Source organism: Drosophila navojoa, chromosome 4 (assembly GCF_054131105.1).
Source record: "Drosophila navojoa isolate 15081-1374.11 chromosome 4, UAZ_NAV_1.0, whole genome shotgun sequence".
In the NCBI taxonomy this organism is placed as follows: Eukaryota; Metazoa; Arthropoda; class Insecta; order Diptera; family Drosophilidae; genus Drosophila; species Drosophila navojoa.
The window spans coordinates 5,752,612-5,772,613 of record NC_142892.1 but is presented as its reverse complement, the minus strand read 5'-3'; the positions used below and the strand labels follow the sequence as shown (position 1 = coordinate 5,772,613).

At 42.8% G+C, this 20,002-nt stretch overlaps 7 protein-coding genes across 7 annotated transcripts; 5 read left to right on the top strand and 2 right to left on the bottom strand.

The window, feature by feature from the left end:
- Positions 1–648: 648 nt before the first annotated feature.
- On the bottom strand, positions 649–2,307 carry LOC108651024 (uncharacterized). Its single transcript, XM_018100421.3, has 2 exons — positions 2,029–2,307; positions 649–1,435 (listed from the first exon to the last, which is right to left on the bottom strand). The coding sequence occupies exons 1-2, from the start codon at positions 2,181–2,183 to the stop codon at positions 961–963; spliced, it is 630 nt and encodes a 209-aa protein (XP_017955910.1). The 5' UTR covers positions 2,184–2,307; the 3' UTR covers positions 649–960.
- Positions 2,308–4,743: 2,436 nt separating this feature from the next.
- Positions 4,744–5,998, top strand: LOC108651022 (uncharacterized). Its single transcript, XM_018100418.3, has 2 exons — positions 4,744–4,882; positions 4,966–5,998. Exons 1-2 carry the CDS (start codon positions 4,859–4,861, stop codon positions 5,863–5,865), a joined length of 924 nt encoding a protein of 307 aa, XP_017955907.1. The 5' UTR covers positions 4,744–4,858; the 3' UTR covers positions 5,866–5,998.
- Positions 5,999–7,618: 1,620 nt separating this feature from the next.
- Positions 7,619–10,621, top strand: LOC108651016 (uncharacterized). The gene is made up of 6 exons (XM_018100409.3): positions 7,619–7,855; positions 8,259–8,418; positions 9,084–9,204; positions 9,264–9,437; positions 9,506–9,639; positions 9,704–10,621. The coding sequence occupies exons 2-6, from the start codon at positions 8,356–8,358 to the stop codon at positions 10,535–10,537; spliced, it is 1,326 nt and encodes a 441-aa protein (XP_017955898.1). The 5' UTR covers positions 7,619–7,855; positions 8,259–8,355; the 3' UTR covers positions 10,538–10,621.
- On the bottom strand, positions 10,569–12,237 carry ProRS-m (prolyl-tRNA synthetase 2-like protein, mitochondrial). The gene is made up of 4 exons (XM_018100408.3): positions 12,073–12,237; positions 11,753–12,004; positions 11,440–11,701; positions 10,569–11,385 (listed from the first exon to the last, which is right to left on the bottom strand). Exons 1-4 carry the CDS (start codon positions 12,163–12,165, stop codon positions 10,610–10,612), a joined length of 1,383 nt encoding a protein of 460 aa, XP_017955897.1. The 5' UTR covers positions 12,166–12,237; the 3' UTR covers positions 10,569–10,609.
- A 142-nt stretch (positions 12,238–12,379) lies between these two features.
- Positions 12,380–13,808, top strand: Snup (snurportin-1). Its single transcript, XM_018100410.3, has one exon. The coding sequence runs from the start codon at positions 12,380–12,382 to the stop codon at positions 13,601–13,603; it is 1,224 nt and encodes a 407-aa protein (XP_017955899.1). The 3' UTR covers positions 13,604–13,808.
- A 1-nt stretch (position 13,809) lies between these two features.
- On the top strand, positions 13,810–17,553 carry LOC108651014 (uncharacterized). The gene is made up of 3 exons (XM_018100406.3): positions 13,810–14,055; positions 14,532–14,720; positions 14,783–17,553. The coding sequence occupies exons 1-3, from the start codon at positions 13,810–13,812 to the stop codon at positions 16,055–16,057; spliced, it is 1,710 nt and encodes a 569-aa protein (XP_017955895.1). The 3' UTR covers positions 16,058–17,553.
- On the top strand, positions 17,294–19,698 carry TpnC73F (Troponin C at 73F). The gene is made up of 5 exons (XM_018100422.3): positions 17,294–17,444; positions 17,508–17,625; positions 17,688–17,744; positions 18,080–18,331; positions 19,305–19,698. The coding sequence occupies exons 1-5, from the start codon at positions 17,433–17,435 to the stop codon at positions 19,331–19,333; spliced, it is 468 nt and encodes a 155-aa protein (XP_017955911.1). The 5' UTR covers positions 17,294–17,432; the 3' UTR covers positions 19,334–19,698.
- Positions 19,699–20,002: the final 304 nt, after the last annotated feature.

Below are 20,002 nucleotides of genomic sequence, written 5' to 3'. Positions count from 1 at the left end.
GAGTATATATGGACTATGCGGTAACTATATATAGCAAGTATGTATTATAAAGCTAAGGTTAGCTATAGAGTTAAGGCTTTCTAGCTGCAGTTGTGGTAGATCAAAAAAGGCATTTAATATTATTAAAAAAAAAATGAAACTAAGAATTGAGAGTTTTATAAATATATATCGATATACATACATACGTACATGGGATATACATAGTTATATAGATGATAGTAGAGTTTTTGTTTCGCTGCGCTAATTGTGCAATAAGCTGTAACTCATGGAACAGTTTGGAATAGTTCAATTTGCTTTGTTGGTTGTTATTTAATTAGAGCATTTATTTCACAAGAATGCGCGAAATTAAAATGACCTCTAAAACGGGTTCAAACTTCAGTCAAAATAATGAGACTAGACTGACTGTAATGTAAAAAGTAATATAGATTTATAGATATGAATGGAGTGCTAGACCGGAAAGAAAGTTTATAAGTCAAGATCATAAACGCTTACCTCTCTATATATACATACATACATGAACATTTATATGAAAACAGTAAAACAGTAAATTTTGTATTAATCATTCAAGTTCAGGTGAGAAGTGTGAATGGATGGAAAGCTTTTAGCAGCTACCAGTCACATGGGGCCCACCCCACCAGTAAAAACCCATTTGATCTAGCACTTATAAAATTTGTTATTTTGGTTGTTCATTTTTCTTTAATTATTATGTTTACGTATACAAAAAATGATTTGACTATGGCTAAGTCAATGCTGAGGGCGGTACTTTCTACTTGTTCTACCTAACGGACTCCATCTCTTGCAGTCTTGTCTAACACTGTCGCTAATAACACTTATTTACTACGGTTTACAATACTTTTTCTTATGTGATATGTGTTTCATATGGGTATTATGATAGGGGGCACAACGCACTGCATTATTTCGGTATCAGAATTCCAAATTTGGAGTTTAGCTTCAATTGATTTATTGCGACTCCTCCTCCGACTTATCGTCCAAATCATTGGAGGCGGCTGTCCCGCCCAGGCCACCTAGCGCTCCGTTCGGCGGGAACAGCTCCGAGGCATGCGTCAGCTTGGCTAAGTCATCCTCGCTGAGCACTTGTGGCTTCTCTAAGTCGCTCGCATTCGACTTGGTCAGCTGATAGAAGGCCGTGTCACTGTGCGTTATATTGACAATGCTGCCCGTCAGTGGGAGCGTCTGGAGCAGCTCCTGGGGACTGCTGAATGCGCCGATGTTGATGGGGGCAATGCCCGTTAGCACCTGGCCGGAGACATTGGTCTGAATGGGCAGCGGTATATTGCCCAGATCAATGTGACTCTGATTCGTGTGCGCATCGTAGAAGGTCAGATCCACACGCTCCTGGCTCTCAAAGTCCGTGTCATTGTCGCCCACCTCGGTGAGTATGCCGATCTCATAGACCACCGCCTTGACCACGTACCTAAAGTGAGTGGAGAAATTAGAAAAACATTGCAGTTGGAGAGGAGAGTTGGCAAACTCTTAGGTATACACTTAGGGAAAAGATTATATCAGATGAATGGTTTAGTTACTAGGACTTAAAAAGCTTAACTACAGCATTTGTTTGAACTGGAAGTTTGCTTTTAAAAAGAACTTTAGATTCAGTTAAAATCTGGTATTATAAAAAAAGTACTATTAAATATTTGAATACGTTTAAGCAATAATCTTTTCTCTTCTTTTCTCTAAATAAGGATGTTTTAAGATCTGAAGCTTAGTAGATTAAGCAAAAACAAGAAAAGTTATGGTTCAGTCAAGTTCAGTAAAGAGCTTAGAAAACATAACTAAAATTGCATTTGCTTTTGTTTAACTTTTTCTCACAGTCTACAACAAAGTAAACTTCAACTAAGGTTTTTGTCATACTTAATCTCATATCCACTTCACTTTCAGGGCACAACAAAGTAAACTTCAGTTGACTGGAATACCATAACCACTTTAGTCTCGGTGTCACTTTTGCCTAGCTTTTATCTCACATCTTCCTTTCTCTCAGTGTATTTATTCACAGATTTTGCTACTTACAGATTCTTGGGCGTATCGCTGTCATTCGCCTGCAGCTGCTCGAGGGTGGCATTGTCCAGTCCGGAGCTGACATCCAGCACGGGCAGCGTGCAGCCAAAGGCGAGCAGCATGCCGAGCACAGCGGCTCCTAGGATCGCATGTTGTGGTGAATTCATCTCTCGAACGCCTCCTCAATTGGTTTGCCCTTTCACGAAATAAGGCTGTACTGTTGCTGTTTCTGTTGCTGTTGGTTGCTCTGTTCCCTAGCCTGTTCTTCGCAAGTTTGAGCCTAATTAGTGCGGATCATCGGCTTTTATAGTCGCTGCTCAGGTGCGAATTGCGAGATGCGATTCCGCGTAATTATTGCCACCTGTTAATTGGCTGACAGGTTTTCCTCTTTCGGCAGTCTCTGCTCTCGCTGTCTCTGGGCAGCCCGGCCGGCCCACAGGGCACGGGGCCATCTATTGTCTTAATCTGCTTCTTCCCCCAGCTGCGCCGTCAACAGGCTCTAATTAATTGTGCTCGTTTCAATATTGAATATCAATATCAATAGCGGAGGCCGTCTACGCAAATCTCATGTTGGTGCAAAGCGCGCTCAATACGGTTTTATGTTGATGTCAAATTGGTTGTTTACCCGCTGGCTAAGTCCCAAAAATAGGTTCATTGCAAACATTGCCAGCGAGTGCGTCAGCTCGCTGCACGCGCCGCTGTCTGGCTGATTGTAGAAAATTACGCATTCGCAGCGTGTGACGTGAGTGTTTGTCTTACAGGCAGGCGTTTACAACTTTGTATTCGATGAGGTAAATAAAGCAAATTTCATCTGGATTTGAAACTAAAAGAACGAGTACACAGCATGCAATATTACGTATACGCAGTGTGTGTGGCTAAAGTGCATCGTAAAAGTCACTCATACGTAGCGTGTGTGCAGAAGAAAGTTCGTAGTTTATTGCTGCTTATTGTTTGCTATATTTATTGCTTCTTAAAACTATAAACTATTTAGCAACTATTGCCAGTCAGCACTGCAATATATTGAAATCATTTACTTTTAACATTTTGAAAATTAAATTAGGAAATCACTCATACGCAGCGTGTGAAGCAGCAATAAGTTCTTCGTTTATTTATATTTATTTTTCATGTGCTATAATCTTAGGCAAATGCTGTTATTCAAAGTTTAAACATTTTTTATTTTACTTTTTGAATTTAATTTGCAAAATTATTCTTAAATATTCTTTTTTTTTTTAACAATACTCAAATAATTTATTTCTATTAATTTTTCCAAATTATTCTCCGAGAGTTTTTTTTTAGCAGCTGCTGTTTGGTAAGACTTAAATATTTAAATATTTACCTAATTAGTCTTCGCTTTTATTTGACAATTTCTTAATTCAACAAAAACGTTTAATTATTAGAGATTGCGATTCCATCCGGCATCGCCTTCTTTTCTGTTTGAGCAGGCCACAACTGCTTTGAGCTGCTTCACAGGCCCAAAAAACCAGACGAATCCCGAAATTTGCATTCATGAGCTGTAGGAACTAGAGCTGAAGTCCAACGATTCCGAGTTTCAATTTCGGGCAGCAGCAATTGAAAGATTTATGGAAAATTTTATAGATCAATTTGCACATTGGAATTCAATAGCTTAGGTTAGGCTTCTAATATTAATTAACGTCACATATTTGAGCTTAAAATAAAAGCTATAAAATCTGAGGATATACGAAAATAGTTCGGATGACAAGGCGTGAGATATGGCAAGAGATGACTTCAGTTTCTTTCAAGCGGTTTCAGCTTCGACTTGATTCTAACTGTTCATTGTTCCATTTAATAGCCAATCAGTTTTGTTGGGCTTTCAATATTAATTAACGTCGCATCATTTGAGCTTAAAATAAAAACTGTAAACTCTGTGGATAGGCAAAAATAGATTGGATGTCACGGCATGAGCTCATGCCATATAGCACGAGCTATGCCTGACTTCAGTTTCTCCAATTTTCGAGCTCTTTCGGCTGCCGACTTTATTCTAATTGTTCATTGCTCTTTGTTCCACTTAACAGGCAATCAATTCTTGAAAATCCCCTGCCAAATCCCAGAGTGGAAAGCAGGTTCAGTAGCGACTGTTAAGTAAACAATTGTGACCAGCAGATTAGAGAGGCTGTTTAAGCTGCGTATCGTTTTCCGCCAAAATTAGTCAGACACAAAATTTCGCTTGAAGCGTATTAAATTGTTCGTAAATCAAAATAAATAAATATGTATTTGTTTTAAATTGGATTTCTTGGAAATGAATACAAATCCAATAAAATCATATCGCAAACCAATGTTAATTCAATTAATTTGCAGCTTATGCGACAGAGTTTAGCTGCGATACAAAATAGTAAACAGTCGAAAGCTTCAGCTGGGTGCGGTGGTCTTTCCTGACATTCGGATCAATCCTTGAATTGGTTCTCTTTCTTGGCCGAAGGTTGTATCTATTACCATTAATTTGAAAGAGTTCCCTTGAATGTGTGTGTATATGTATATACATATGTATGTCTATATCACAGAACTTCTAGAACAAATATTTCAATTTATTAAACAAAACAACAAATAACCGCAATTAAAGGAGAATTCGCAGGTTTTTCTTCTCGAAACCAGTTCAACAAAAACAAAAAAATCACACACACACACACACCAAACTGTATCTCGCCTGTTGTGTGAGCCACGTCTGAAGAGTGCTAACTGAAAGCTTAGCTGAAACTTTTTTTTTTTTAGGTCGTCCGGCGTTACGCTTAAAAACGCGCACACTTCTCGTCAGCGAACTTATTATCAATCTGGACTTTGTGGAGAAAACAACTCGGAAATTCAATTGAACAACAACCACTGAGCCATGAAGAGCACATTGATTTTCACTGTGAGTAGCAGCTGCCATTTCCAACTGATCTTCAGCTAATATATGGTCCCGCTTTCTATTGCTCCCCTTGTCTCGCTCAATAGCTACTGGCTGTCACCTTTGGCTGCAGCTGTGCCGCGCCCTTTGATCTGAATGATCTGTTCTTGGGCAGGAATGCGCCCGTGGATCGCGAGACGCCGCAGGATGTGGTCAAGCGTCAGGTGCTGTCCAACGCTGATGGCCAGCTGAAGCAGGTCTCGTTCCAGACGCTGATTGGCAGCTTGGAGAACAGTCTGTTTCAGTCGGCGCTCAGCCTGAATGGCGCCAGCGCCGCAGGCTCCGAGGTGGTCGAGGTGAAGCCAGTCGCAGCCATTGAGCCCCTGGAGAGCAATGAGCACAGCATTTCGAAACGCTCCGAGGATGCTGTGTCTACGACAGCAGCACCTGCGGAGGCCGACGGCTCGCAGGAGCGTAAGATTCTGCTGCAGACCACAAAGAAGGTGCCGCTGAGCGATGAGTCCGGACCCGCCCATCTGATCATCGATCGTGTCTCTGTGCTGCCCCAGAACGGTGTCTCTGTGCCGCTGATACCCACCTTCCAGGTGCACCACACCAAGATCACGTCGGCCACCATCACCGAGGATGCCAACAAAGACAGCAGCGATGGCAAACAGACCAAGATCAGCATCACAAAGACCTCCATCACCTCAACGGCGCCCGTGGAGAGTGTCGAGGCGCAGAGCACCAGCGCCAGCACGAGCACGAGCACGAGCACGAGCACGAGTGCCAAGCCCGAGCAGGCTAGCACCACAGAGAAGGCAACCACAAGCGAGTCGAGCAGCAGCAGCAGCACAACCACCACCACCCCAAGCAGCACCACCACCACCAGCACCACCACCGCCGCGGATCAGCCTATTGTGAAGCTGAAGCAGGTGGAGGAGAAGCTCAAGGCTAAGGTCGCCGAGGTGGAGGCAGAGCCTGTCATTCTGACCGCGCGTGTCTAATCATTTGGAGCCACTCTAGTCTTAGTCAACTCAACTCACTCACACACACATATATATACATACATATACATATTTATATCGCGCCAAGTTGAATTAAAGTCATGTGATTTGATCTGAAAGCCCAAACAGCAAATTTGCTGCGCCGTTTTTATTTAAGTTTGAAATTCACACAGCAAATCGAGAGAGTGGAGCAAGAGGAGGGGGCAGAATTCGACTCGAATTCGAGGCTCTAATTGCTAATGCATACAGCAAAACCGCCTTTTGGATTAGCATCCCATCGAGCTCGACTCAGTCGAGCATGGCAAAAGTTTTCCCAGCAACGTGGCAAGCGAAAGGAAATGAACGGGTCCAACTGGTCGCTGAGATCGCTTTTCCTGCTCTTGCCATTGTGTTCAGTTGTCGATCGGAAAGCTTATCATATCACCGGCGCAAATAATTCCCAGCGTATGCAATTGGGTTACTCAAATATTGCCCAACTTTGTTGGGGTGTGTAGCATTGCGAATCGCAACTCTCGACTGCAATTTTGTATTTATTATTCAAACTCAACGAAGTGTTAATCAGCTGGAAGTTCGCAATTGAATAGTAATTTGCGAAAACGCAATCAATCACAATGTGAGTAATCACAAAGGGAAAATATTGAAATTGAATGAAATGGAAAACAAAATTCAATCAACAAATTAAAGTGAAATCATAGACAGCAACTTTCTTTGTGCTTCTTTCTTTCTGCTTGTATTTATTTAAAAGACTAACTAACTTACAATTGCTCTCCCTTAGCTAAAGCTATTATTTTGATAAGTTTCTTCTTTTCTCCACTCCGTCAATATCGTTTTAACACTTCTTAGATAATCTCTCTTTACTCCTCTCTCTCTCTAATCGACTTTATCTCTTTTACCAGTTTTCTATTCATTTCATTTCCCTCTCTCTCTCTCTCTGCCTGTCCTCTCTTTTTCTTTCTCTTTAAATATCAGACTGAATCGCTTCTCTTCACTCTCTCTCTCTCTCTCTCTTTCTCTCTATCATTTAATCTGTTTGTTTCACTATCTTTCTATATATACCTATCTATACATCTATTTCTCTCCCTCTCACGCTCTGTACATTCTCATTCCCGCTTCTTCTTATCTTCAGGTCTATTGTTAAACGAATTCTATTCAAGTATCTATTGAGTTCAACGTGTATTCTCAACTTTGCATTTGTCGCAATTTATTACAGCTCTGCAAATATTTACTCATCGCGTTTGGTATTTTTTATTTTCCTACAGGCACTTGATACTCTTTCCTATCAGCGCACATTGCACTGGGAGTCACTCACCCATTTGTGACTGACTGATGTATATATGGATCTGGATACAAGCTGTTACCCTGGGCCCCACTCTTTCCCCTGGAGACCGTGCACATCAATCAAACACGATTGCCAAATTGATAAACAGACGAGCACGAGTGCATCATAGAAAAGAGAATGAGGGGAAGTCCATACCAGTCCACATGACCGAAGTAACGGATATTAAGTATACGCACAGTGTGGCAAAATTAAGCCAAACCAATGGCAGCCAAACATTTTTAAAATTAGCACAAATTGTTATAAATACGGCACTTAATTCGTATATAATTCAAACCTAATAGGCTGAAAAACAAACAGTAGACATATATGAACTGAAAGAGGTGTTAGATAAGGCGCATTTGATAAGCAATTGAATGACAAATACGAATTGGCGCGGCGAGCAGAATCTTGGCCAAGTCTTTTGGGTGCCCAGCAAATAGTAGTGGTTGTGATAGCGCAGAGTTTTACCCTTAAAATTTCATTAGGCTTATCTTATCGGCGTGCCCAAATTACAGTCGAGCCAAGGCAATTGTCGATGGCTATTCAATGGGCGGATGAGTTGCTGCTGCCCGGCTCTCAGTCCAAGAAAAGCAGCCGGTGCACGCGCTACACATTTCCAATTGAACGTAACGGAGGCAGGTGCAAACGGCAGTACACCCAGACTATCAAACGGTGAGCGAGATAACAACAACAACAACAACAGCAAACAACGACGGCAAAAACAATAACAACAGTTATATTAATAATAAAAGTGTACAACAAAAAAATAAGTTCATTTATACATTGTGTGTAAAAAAAAAGGGAAAATAGTAATAAAAGTACCCGCATGTACGACAGTGTAATTTCATTCAAGTGCTGTGACTCACTCCTACTGTGTGATAGCTGTAAACTATATCAAAAACAAATAAGAGATATTAAGTAATTGAAGCTCAAATTCGAATTCCAATTGGAATTTGAATAGAGTTTACAGAAGTGCCAAATTACCCAAAAACTCATTAAACTGATAAGATACATGAATGTGTGTGCGTATTTGAGAGTGCCAAAGCCTTTCCTTAATTTCTAATTGAATTTATAGCTGTGCGCCCTTATCGAGGTGTTAGCAACCCAACCAATTGGCATTTCAACTAACTTAAATATCGACTAGCCAAAAAAAAAAAAAAAGAAGAGGAATTATGGCTGGAGTCAGCGTGGGATTTGCCAAATGTTTTATGCTGTTCATGGCCATTGTCATACTGGTAAGTTCTATTATCTATTATCTATTATCTCATCATATACATAGAAGAATTCTAAATTTAGCTTTGGCTTGGAACTGCTTTGAATTTCAGGAAAAAAAAAAAAACATGAATTAGTCATTCCTTACGCTGATTAACTCACTTTTTGCCATCATAAAGCCGCTTTTATTAGTTCCACTAAATTTGCTTGTATATAATATACAAGTTTTGATTCCTAAAGAAAATACTCAATTCTTGATAACAAACTCTATTTGATATGCCTGATATACTGCATGAAATATTAATCAAAATTTCGCAAGCATTTAGTTGATAACTTGTAGAGGTACTAGGGTAATATTTCAATTGAAATGATATATGTATATTTTGTTTTATTTTTTCGTTAATGTATCGATCGGTTTTTATAGACTAAAAGCTAGAAACTTTTTACTAGATTTTAAGGGCCTCATTTCTCTATAAAAATCAGGAACTTCAGCTAGCATCGTCTTTATCCTAAATCCTCTCATCTGTGCTTTTATTTTTTATCCTCTATCTTCCATCTCTTACAACCTATGTTCTATCTCTTATATCTTATTTCCTATCTTCTATCTTCAATGCTTCCTGTTTTATCTGCTTCTTCTTTTGTATCATGCCAACTCACCGATCTTACCGATCTTTCTTTTTCCTTTTAGGTGCAAGGCGTCGCATACCTGGGACTCTCACTATGGGGCACGACATTCCAAGTTTGCCATGAAACATTGAATATTGCTGCCGACCCATTCAAGTTCGCCATGAACTTGATCTATTTTGTGCGTAAGTCCTCTAACCATCTACAATCTTTTCATTTATACCTCATGCCATGTCTCCAATAGAGCAAAGCTGTGGTCCTCCGGTAATTGAGCTTAGCTACAATGGCATAGAAGGCAGCTACCCGTTGACCATGGATTGGCATCAATCGTTTGTGACAACGAAACGCGAGTTCATCTTTATGATCACCTATGCCGTGGTGAGCGGCCTTTGGGTGGCTGCCTCCATATTGATTATACGTAAGTGGTGCCAGAGCAGTCCATATATCACAGCAGATCCATTTCATAATTGCCTTCTCTAACCATAGTCACCCTGTGCTGCACCACCACCAAATTGATTTCTGGCGTGATCTACTGGCCCTGGTTCCTGTCCGTGCTGGCTGGTTGCATTCTGGATGTGGTGGCCACCGTCTATCATGGCATGGACATATCAAAGACTTTGGTAAGACCAAAAAGGGGAACTCAGAGAGATGGAGAAATCTATATAAGTCGTCTTCCATCAACAGACACTGAATGATGCTTTTGAGTTTGTGGGTGCCACATTGGATCCTACAACTCCTAGCGAAGTGGTGACCTATTTGGAGACATTTGGCGTCTACTTTTCCACGCCCGCCATTCTGATGACTTGCCTGAGCAGCCGTGTGGTGATCATCTGGCTGCTGAATCTGATCGGCGGCCTCTTCTGTCTGTCCCTATCCAATGTGCTGGCCAATCAGACGGCAGCTAAAACAGAACCTCCGCCAATAGAACCTCCGAAGCCGGTACAACAGTCGACGACGACGTATGTGGTGCAAATGCAACAGCCGACGGCACCGACATCTGTGACGCCACAGTTCGAACAGGAGCCCCAGTTTCCGGAACAGGTGCGTCCCAAGCCGTCGCCTCTCATAATACCAGCGCAGACCTCAGACATGTTGGAGCGACAGGATTCCCGTTATCAGGCCAATGATCGAACCACACTGCAGTCGCCAGTGCAAGTTTTGCCGCCACCACAGCAGCAACCACAGTCTCCACAATCGCAGGATAATAGCACCTATCGCAATACCGATGCCCATCCCGATCAGCTCAACTATCCCGCCTCGGATCCAACCTCACCACGCCCAGCTACGCCCTTGTCGCCAGCAGCACAGCAGCTGGCCTCGAGCTCAGCTCTAAATAGTCGCTATTCGGAAATTTATCCAATGCAGCCGACGAATCCGCGCATCAGCGAGGAGCTGCGCAATCAGATGCCCTGGTCGTACACGAATATGATAACAAAGCCACCACCGCCACCACGCAAGCCACAGCAGCAGGTCCAGATATATCCGCAGATACCCGAGCCGGACTACGCGGAGCACTAGCTAGTGGAGTAATCAGCGCGTCTGCGCCAAGTTTTGTTTTGAGTTATTGTTACCTTTATTATAGACATAAAGCTAATGCACATGGCCAACAGTTTGTCTTGCTCGAACATCCGTTTCACTGCTGGGCACTTGCTGCAATAGCTGCTGCTTGTGCCGCACATGCGACGCCACACGCTCCAGCACTTCAGTTGTATTCAACTCCACTTTCTCCGCCCCACTTGCATGCAGTTCTAGCTTGGGCGCCTCTCCTTGCGTTGCCTTGGCGCCCACAACAATGGTGAGTGGGTGACCCAAGCGTTTGGCTTCCATCAAACGTTTGCCTATGGTCAGTTCCTTGCGGTCATCGTGCAATAGCTGCTCAGCGCCGCAAACTTGTGCTAGCTGCTGCAGCAAATCGTTTTCTATGCGCTCCCCTGGCACTTGCTCCTTGCTGCCCTGTTTCGGTCCAATTAGACATACGTCGTAGGGCGCCAGCAGCGTGGGCCAGCGTAGCTCATGCTCTGTGGAGAGCACTTCCAGCGCTGCAGCTATGATGCGTGTTATGCCTATGCCAAAGCAACCCATGACTAGAGTTTCCGGCTTGCCTAAGGTGTTCAGATAAGTTGCGCCCAAAGGCTTTGAGTACTTGTCGCCCAGCAGAAAAGTGTGTGCCACCTCAACTCCACGCACACGATGCAACTGTGTGCTCTGACAGCTGGGGCATGTGCTGGTAGCATCTTTCCCAAAGATTTCAGCATTGCCCGCATAGCCACAGGAGCTGCAGTTGACCAGCGTATCCTCGCCGACAGGGGAAATATAATGATATTCGTGCGACAGGCTGCCGCCCATAATACCCGTGGCAGCCTCAACTAAAAAAGAGAACTTGATGATGGAACGGTGTTTTTATAAAGCTGACTACGCACCTTTAACAAAAGACACCTCCAGCTGCCTGAAGAAGCGGTCGTAAGCTCCGCTAACTGTTGCATAAGTCAGTTCCGCCTTCTCTTTCGTTACATCGAATGTGTACATGTCCTTCATGAGGAATTCCTTGGCGCGCATCAAACCAAATCGTGACTTCAGTTCATCACGAAACTTGGGACCAATTTGGTATAGAAGCAAAGGCAGCTGCCGATAGGAAATGGGCGCTGTTGTGGCCAACATAGCTGTGATCGCTTCTTCATGAGTCTACAGAGCACATATGATAGTAATGATAATCTTAAGGCAAAGCTTACTCACCGGACTCATTAGGAACTGTTTGCCACTGCGATCGCGCACCATATAGAACTCAGATATGTCTCCGTCTAAGCGGCCTGTCTTCTTCCACAGCTGTGTGGGCGTTAGCACGGGCAGGCTGATCTTTTGACCGCCAACTTCCTGCATGTTGCGCTGTACCAAACTAATGCATTTGTCTACGGCGCGCTGCGCTATAGGCATAATTTGATAGGTGCCATTACTGCCCGATTTGACGAGGCCGAGCTCAGTTAGGAGCTAGAAATAGGAAGATTGTAATCTAACGAGAGTTCACTTTTGCTTTCGTAACACGAGTTCACAATTACCTTCTGGCTGAGTGACAACTGTTCCGTTTGTTTGACCACTGCATTTTTGGGAGTTATCAAAGCGGGGCAGAAGAGACGTGTAGCTTTATTCATATCTTTTGTTCATTTAAAAGTCACTTAAGTAATAAATAATAAAACGCCGGCATATGAATTAGCTAGTGCAGGTCAATCAGCTGTTTAAGCGATGTTTTTCGATATCAATATTTATTCAGCCATCGACAGTGTGACCGTAGGTTTGTGAGAATGTCAAAATACAATTTGCAGCGCCGGTGTGTTTTGTTTGCGGTGTGAATTTCGCATTTTGAAAATGAGCAGTAATTACAAAGAGCTGTACAAGAAGAGCGTTGATCTCGGCGAGCAGCAAAAGCTACGCCAGCAACAGTTGCTCTATGAGCAAAAGCGGCGAAGACAGCTGCAACAAGATGTGCACCGGCTCATTAAAGACTCGGACGACGACGACGACGATGAGCAAGAGCAGTCAACATCGAGCGGGAAGAGCAAAGCGCAACAGAAAAAACGCAGACAGCGCAACAAGAATACCAAGAACAACAACAATGACAGCAAGAGTCCACATTTGAGGCTGCAGCAATCCGAATGGCTGCGGCATCGTCCCGACAACTTGTCCGATTGGCTGCTAGTGCCCTGTCCTGTGGGCAAGCGCTGCTTGGTTATGGCGAGTAATGGCCGTACGAAGGTCTACAATAAAGCGGGACGCATTGTCATGCAGCTGCGTTCACTGTTGCCTGGCGATGGCTACGTGCAGAAGTTCAAGACTGTGCTGGACTGCGTGTACGTTCAGGAGATGGATACTTTCTTTGTGCTGGACGCGCTCTCATTTGGCCAGCAGCTACTGCTCGATTGCGATGCAAATTTTCGTTTTTTTTGGCTGCGATCGCGCTTTGATGAGCACGGCGAACTGAGCGAGCGCAGCAACCGCAATGAAAAACCGTTCAAGCTGCTTGAGTACTATGATTTTGAGGACGCCAGCGCTGTGGAGCAAGCCCTGCAACGCTATCCGCAGTGGGAGGCGAATCAGCCACAGCTGGACGGTCTACTCTTCTATCACAAGGAGGCCTGCTACACCTGTGGTAGCACACCTTTAGTTTGCTGGCTATTTCCCTTCATGCTGCCTGATGTGCTGAACCTGCCCGTGCACAGCGGCTATGAGGCTCCAGATGATTATCTGCCCAGTGCCGCGCTCGAATACATGGATGAGTTTGACAGGAAGCTGCAGGCACAACGACAGCAGCTGAAGAAATCCAGCAAAGCAATCGAGACCGTCAAAGAACCCACTGCAGTTGCTGCTGATGTCAATGCCATGGATGAGGATGATGAGCTGGCGGAATTCGCTGAGCTGCGCAGTCTGTTGGATCATCAGCGACGTCTGGAGCTGGGTGAACTGGACATGGACTGCAGCCCGGCAATGACAGCGCCAGAACCAGAGCCAGAGCCACAGCCAGTGGTAAAGCCAGAGCCAGCGCCGCAGCCAGTGGCAAAGCCGGAGCCAGCTGCCACCAGCAGTAACTGTTGAAAGTTATTGTTTCGTTACAATTTTGTGGGTCGGCGAGGGCATGAGCTCTGCTGGTGGTGGTGGCACAATCGCGCATGCGCACTGCAGACCTTGGTCCCTGGCCAGCAGGCAGCCCAGATAAAAAGCAGCTCAGCAGTTCAAGTGCAGCTGAAACCAAATGAAAACCTTTTCAAATTAACGAAAATAATAAACAAGCAAATAAAAATATGGTTATTCAGCGCAGTTGGAAGATTCTAAGCGATGCGGCAAGCACAGCGAATAACAACATCAACAACGATGCACAGCAACGTTCACCTGCAGGACTGCAGGGCAATTCCTCCTCGGATGACTCCGACTGCTCCAATCAGACAACACACTCCATGGACACGCGCGTCGCTAGTCCCACGAAACACATCGAAACGGAGCCAGCGACAACAGAGACAACTTTACACAATGGAACGGATGCCACACTGGTGCGTAGCCGACCCTCAAGATACCCCTTAATTATTTTGATTCATTAAATATACTTTGTTTTATTTGATGCATAATTTAAATTGTATTTGTATTGAGCAAAATATATTCCACAGTTGGTGGAACTTTAGTTATTAAACTTTGTTTGTGTACCTATGTAAAGGCGCCACAGATGAGCCCATTAGTTGTGGTATATATAGGATAGAGAATTGATATCAAGAGCCACGTGCTGCTAATCCAGTTGACTATATCCAGGCATTTTATCATATGACAGCTTTAAGAAATATGTAAAAAGAATTCCTGCGTTGGAGAATGAATAGCATAGAGCTGAAAACTATATAATCCAAGTCCTATATCTATATACGATAGAGGCTTTTATTATACAGAAACATTCTTGCTGAGTTGCAGAAATTCGTTATTCCCTGTACAGTTTCTAGCAATGCTTAATTATCTACCCTCTCCCTTCGGCTCTCAACAGAAATATGTAACCACCCCTGATATGGCAGAGACAATGCTGCAGCGCATCAGACAGCGTTACAATGGCGTCCACAACATGGAGAGCGGCGGCAGTGCGGAGTCGGCAATGCGAGCTCTGGAGCTGCTGCGCATCAGTGTGCAACAGGCTTTCGATACGGAGGTCAATGACATAATCAAGCGGTATATGAACGTAAGTAAGAGCCATATTTACCATATATGAACATTACTAATCTCAATCATTTCTCAATTTAGAACTACTTCAAGCCCGCCTTTGGTAACATCAAAGAGAATCTCGGGCAGCATGCGGTGAATGAGGAAACGCTGCAAAAGATGTCCTCGTGTGCTCTCCTGGAGAATGCCAAGGCACAGTATACGAATTTCGTCCTACGCCAGCCACGTCCGATTGGCGCAGCAGCAACTGTTGCCGGTGAGCAGCAACGTTTGGCCCTTAAGCGACCCGCAAAGGCGCACGAATTGAGTAATAGCAAAATGTTTACCAACAATTTGGGCTACGCCGTAGCTGCAGGCAAGCCAATGCCAGTGCCAGCTCAACAGCAACAGCAGCAGCAGCAGCAACAACAACAACAACAATTGCAGCTTCAGCAACAGCAGCAACAACAACAGTTACAATTGCAATTGCAACAGCAGCAACAACAACAGCAACAGTTGCAGCAGCAACAACAGTCGCAGACACTGCAACTACAGCGAACGCCTCTTATTAGCGGACCGTTGCCCACACCTGTACGTCGGCAAATCTTCTGGAACACCGCCCAGATCAATACGACCACAAAATTTGTGCTAGACGTGCAGGCGAATCTCGCCTTTGGCTTTAGCATTGACGGCAAGGAGCTGGGCGGCGCCCGTTTGGCCAGCAAACATCCAGAGATCATACGCTATCTGCCCGACGCCGAGGATCGCGAATGGCTGGCGCAACGTGGCATTATAGCCGCCGAGAATCGCAGCTCACGCTTCCTGTTTCTCATTTACGACGAGGTCTGCCGGCTGCAGCAAACGCATGATCTCTATCGGCACAAGACCAACATCGATCTCAGCATGATGCTCACGTTCAATGTGACGGAGACAATGATACAGAAAATGAAATTGTTCTTTGTGGACTTGAATATCAAGAGTCGCGGCCTGATAACCAATTCATTCATAGTGGCCAGCAATCAGCAGCAGCAGCAGCAACAACAGCAACAGTTGCAGCAACAGCAACAGCAACAGCAGCAGCAACAACAGTTGACTGGCAACAATAGCCACTTACGCAATGCGCTGCTGCAGGGCACGCCCGTTCAGGCGCAGCTGCCAACGCCGACGGCCAGCGGGGAGGAAGCTAAGGAGCTGGGATCTACACCCGTTGCCACGCCCTGTTTGCAGGGCACCGTCGTGGGCAGCAGCACCAACAAAGGCAAACTGATTGCCAGCAGCTCAACTCTGAGCTCTTCCCATGCTACGCTCACAGCGCTGCTCAATCAAAGTGGAGCCTCCAACAATTCGGCGCCCAGCAGCAACAAATTCCGGAACTAATATGCTTCGAAATAATCAATCAATTTGATGTTTTCTAGTTCTAGTTGTAGTTGCAGCTGTGCCAACTGATATTTTCGTCACGCTATCATATCGCTACCATTAATTGGTACCATCGACTAATCATTTGGGTGCGAATGCAAAAAGCAATTTCGAGCTATTCAAAATGCTAGCTAAGATTACTAAAATGTGTCATAAATAAAATATATAAGAACTTAAACTGAAAGAAGAATATATACAGAAAATTGATAAGCCATTGATAATGTACTTGGAATTGCTGCTTGAGTATCAAGTTGAGTTGACTAAGCTAAATCAGAAGCGTGTGCTCATCAAGCATTACACGAGGACCTCTCTATGCGATTTTCAAGAACTTGATGAAGGTTATATGTGTATAGAAACTGAATGTGTAAGATGACTAGTAAAAGCAGTTGATCGCCCATTCATAGGGCCTCTCTTTGCTTCCTTTCTAGCATATCCAATTGCCATACGCTGATTACTTTCCAAGTGCCTCTCTTTGCACTTCTCATGCATATTCTTAACGCTGCATATAATTTTGTGGCTATTTGCCTTTTGGCTGAGTGCCAAGTTAATCACTCAACCAATATGCCCTTTCGCTCTGAGTGTAGCGCACAATTCTCTATGCGTTGTCTAGCGCATGCTTCACTGGGGCATTTCTCCATATCTCAAGTGTTGCTGTTGATCTCGTTGTTGCTGTCATCGTGCAACTGTTGTCTATATACACACACACATATATCTATCTATATATATATATAGTATATATATGTAACATATTGTTTATAGCTATATATATTTGGCTATGTTTTGTGTGTGTTTGTGTGTGTGTCTGTGAGTATATGAAGAGCGCAACGCATCGCATTATAGCTGGCGATTCATGCAGCTTCCATAGGCATCTCCCTCTTTGCTTCTATCCATCCATCTGCTGGTTTGCTGCTGCTTTTTCCTGTCTGTGTGGAAAACCACTATACGGCTCACATTCTGACTGCCCGACTGCCTGGCTGGGTGGCTGACTGGGTTGCCTTGCTCGTCGTCTTTTAATTTTGTTTTTGATCGCGCTTTTACAGTTCTTTCTAAAAAACAATAAAATTCAGGCATCGGGCGTGGAAATGTGCTACATATACCGAAAATGTACGTCTCGGGTTCGTGCTTCGTTCGCCACGTATTTGCATATGTATTTGTGTATTTGTATGTGTATCTGTGGCAAGTTCAGCGACAGTCGATCTGAATATAATTTTCTGCGCTATATTTTGGAAAACGCAGCCGCATCGCTTTGTAGTAGGCACGAATACTCCGTGGTGTTCACTTCGAAGGAAATCTCTCAGATCGATCTATATTTTAACCGTAGAACAACAGCAACAACATGAGCGCCGTGGTAAGTGGATAGTGGATAGATAAATCGAATTGAAAGCAATTTTATAATGAGATCCTGCCGTAGGATGAGGATCTGACACCCGAGCAAATTGCCGTACTCCAGAAGGCATTCAACAGCTTCGATCACCAGAAAACTGGCAGCATACCCACCGAAATGGTTGCCGATATTCTGCGTCTGATGGGTAAGTGTGTGGAGAAAAAAAAATGCCTGGAACTTTTTTTTATTGGTTTTATCTCTTTATAGGTCAGCCCTTCGACAAGAAGATTCTGGAGGAGCTGATCGAAGAGGTCGATGAGGACAGTAAGTACAAGATTACAAAATATTATTATCGGGTGTTGTTCGGCTACTCTGATCATAATTCACTCACTTTTAATGCTATCGTAAATTCAAAACGCGTTGTTAAGAATGATAGGCGAATATATTTTGTTATTTTATTGTATGATTATATTGTTTATAGAGTCTGTTTTTTTTTTGCAATGCAGTGCAACAAGGGAAAAACAAAAGATTATAATTTTGTTAAATATAGAGTGTTCTGCGAGAGTGTATATATTTAATAATTATATTATTGACTATAATCCATTTATATATAACAACTAAAAATACGTTTTTTTTTTAAATTTTTTTTTCGCATTTAGAATCTGGTCGCTTGGAATTCGGTGAGTTCGTGCAATTGGCTGCCAAATTCATTGTGGAGGAGGATGCTGAGGCCATGCAGAAGGAGCTGCGTGAGGCTTTCCGTTTGTATGACAAGCAGGGCAATGGTTTCATTCCCACCACCTGCCTGAAGGAGATCCTCAAGGAGCTCGACGATCAACTGACCGAACAGGAATTGGACATTATGATCGAGGAAATCGATAGCGATGGCTCCGGTACAGTTGATTTCGATGGTGAGTATGCTATAGATACATGGATACATATGTATCTCATGGAATCATTTCTAATAGCTTGCGAATAGCGCCCACGTAAACACAAGCATACACGCACACACACACACATACACTCACACACTCACACAAGCTCGCACACCCACAATTTCGTAGCGTTCATAAATTAATTGTAAACATCAGCTAGATGTGCTATATGACAACGCAGTTCGGTTGATCTTGAGTTTTCGATTATGACAGCCTGATCGTTATTTTTTTTTGGATCATATCGATGCTATTTATAGGAACTGTGACAGATCTACATTATATATGTGCATATATACCAATATAAATTGATGAGGAAAAACAGAATTGAAATATTTATATATGGTTTATATAGTAGTGCTGTGAAATAATTGGTGTTTGAAGTGAACTTAAAGAAAATCGAAATTTATAAATAAGCAAATTAAAACTACCAGCAAATATTAAATATTTGTTAGTGATGGTTTTTATTGAATCAATTCAGTTCATATAAAAGCAATAAAAATATTAAAAATAACGCAAAATCTGAACGAAAGTAAATAAATAATAATTATTTTATTTATTTCTTATTTTCCAATAATTATTATTGAAACTTAATAACATAGTGTTTTTTTTTTTAAGTCGATAGTAATTTAGGATTATTATTTATTTTATTTTATTCACTTAACATATTTTTGGGCAAGAGTATACAAAGACCTATCATTTCTGAATCCACCCTCGGATTATATATGTATATTTATTCGTTTTCAAATACTTCGATTGTAGATTGATGATAAATGAAGATAGAAAGAGGCGAAAGTTATATTTAGTTTATTTAACTGATCATTAATTAAACCTCGTTCCCATGCCATACATACATGCACATACGTATAAATACATATATGTATATTCATATATACATATACTTTTAGTTCTGGCTTTCGTTAAAATGTCTGTCATTTTGTTTAACTTACAGAATTCATGGAGATGATGACCGGCGAGTAAATAAACGCAGTCCCAAGATCCACAAGTACACACACACAGACGCACACATACTGACACTGAAACACACACAGTTACACTGACACACACACACACAGAACATACACACCCTGGCACACAGACACAAACACAATCACACATATACATCGACGCCTGCCCACCTGTTTGAGGGTGGCGGTGGGGCGCACACGTTTATTTGTTTATATTTGCACACTTGTTTCATCTCTCGTAAACAAATCCACGTATTTAAATTGATGTCCACAAATTAATAGAATTAAACGCTTTTGTACTACTTTTTTATATAAAAAAACAAAAACAAAATAAAAGCAACAAAAACCGTGTATGCAAAAACAAAAAAAAAAAAGAAATGAAATGAAAAGTAAATTAATAAAAAACAAAAACAAAAAACCAAAAGCAAAACAAAGGCAATTCTGTAAACGTTTTATGGTTATGCTATGCTGTCAATGCCAACCGCGCAGTTGGCTGATAAACGCGGCTATCAGCGAAGAGCGCGCACCTAAAGAAAGCTGACGAAAAAACAACAACAAAAAGCTCGTCGAGTTATTTATTTATTTTTTTTTTTAACTACGTTAGCATTACATACAAAAGCGCGCTCGGCGTTGACGTTGGCCTCGACGCAAACGGCGCTGCTGCTGTTGCTGTCGCTGTTGT

Bases quoted from the DNA above. Each gene is read 5' to 3' on its own strand.
- ProRS-m (XM_018100408.3), bottom strand. From the start codon at position 12,165: ATGAATAAAGCTACACGTCTCTTCTGCCCCGCTTTGATAACTCCCAAA. The intron at 12,005-12,072 runs GTAATTGTGAAC...TCCTATTTCTAG, and splicing joins AGTTGTCACTCAGCCAGAAG to CTCCTAACTGAGCTCGGCCT. The intron at 11,702-11,752 runs GTGAGTAAGCTT...TGTGCTCTGTAG, and splicing joins AACAGTTCCTAATGAGTCCG to ACTCATGAAGAAGCGATCAC.
- LOC108651016 (XM_018100409.3), top strand. From the start codon at position 8,356: ATGGCTGGAGTCAGCGTGGGATTTGCCAAATGTTTTATGCTGTTCATG. The intron at 9,438-9,505 runs GTAAGTGGTGCC...CTCTAACCATAG, and splicing joins TGCCTCCATATTGATTATAC to TCACCCTGTGCTGCACCACC. The intron at 9,640-9,703 runs GTAAGACCAAAA...TTCCATCAACAG, and splicing joins TGGACATATCAAAGACTTTG to ACACTGAATGATGCTTTTGA.
- LOC108651022 (XM_018100418.3), top strand. From the start codon at position 4,859: ATGAAGAGCACATTGATTTTCACT. The intron at 4,883-4,965 runs GTGAGTAGCAGC...CTCGCTCAATAG, and splicing joins AGAGCACATTGATTTTCACT to CTACTGGCTGTCACCTTTGG.
- LOC108651024 (XM_018100421.3), bottom strand. From the start codon at position 2,183: ATGAATTCACCACAACATGCGATCCTAGGAGCCGCTGTGCTCGGCATG. The intron at 1,436-2,028 runs GTAAGTAGCAAA...CACTCACTTTAG, and splicing joins AGCGATACGCCCAAGAATCT to GTACGTGGTCAAGGCGGTGG.
- Snup (XM_018100410.3), top strand. From the start codon at position 12,380: ATGAGCAGTAATTACAAAGAGCTGTACAAGAAGAGCGTTGATCTCGGC.
- TpnC73F (XM_018100422.3), top strand. The intron at 17,745-18,079 runs GTAAGTACAAGA...TTTCGCATTTAG, and splicing joins CGAAGAGGTCGATGAGGACA to AATCTGGTCGCTTGGAATTC. The intron at 18,332-19,304 runs GTGAGTATGCTA...TTTAACTTACAG, and splicing joins CGGTACAGTTGATTTCGATG to AATTCATGGAGATGATGACC.
- LOC108651014 (XM_018100406.3), top strand. From the start codon at position 13,810: ATGGTTATTCAGCGCAGTTGGAAGATTCTAAGCGATGCGGCAAGCACA. The intron at 14,056-14,531 runs GTGCGTAGCCGA...GGCTCTCAACAG, and splicing joins ATGGAACGGATGCCACACTG to AAATATGTAACCACCCCTGA. The intron at 14,721-14,782 runs GTAAGTAAGAGC...TTCTCAATTTAG, and splicing joins TAATCAAGCGGTATATGAAC to AACTACTTCAAGCCCGCCTT.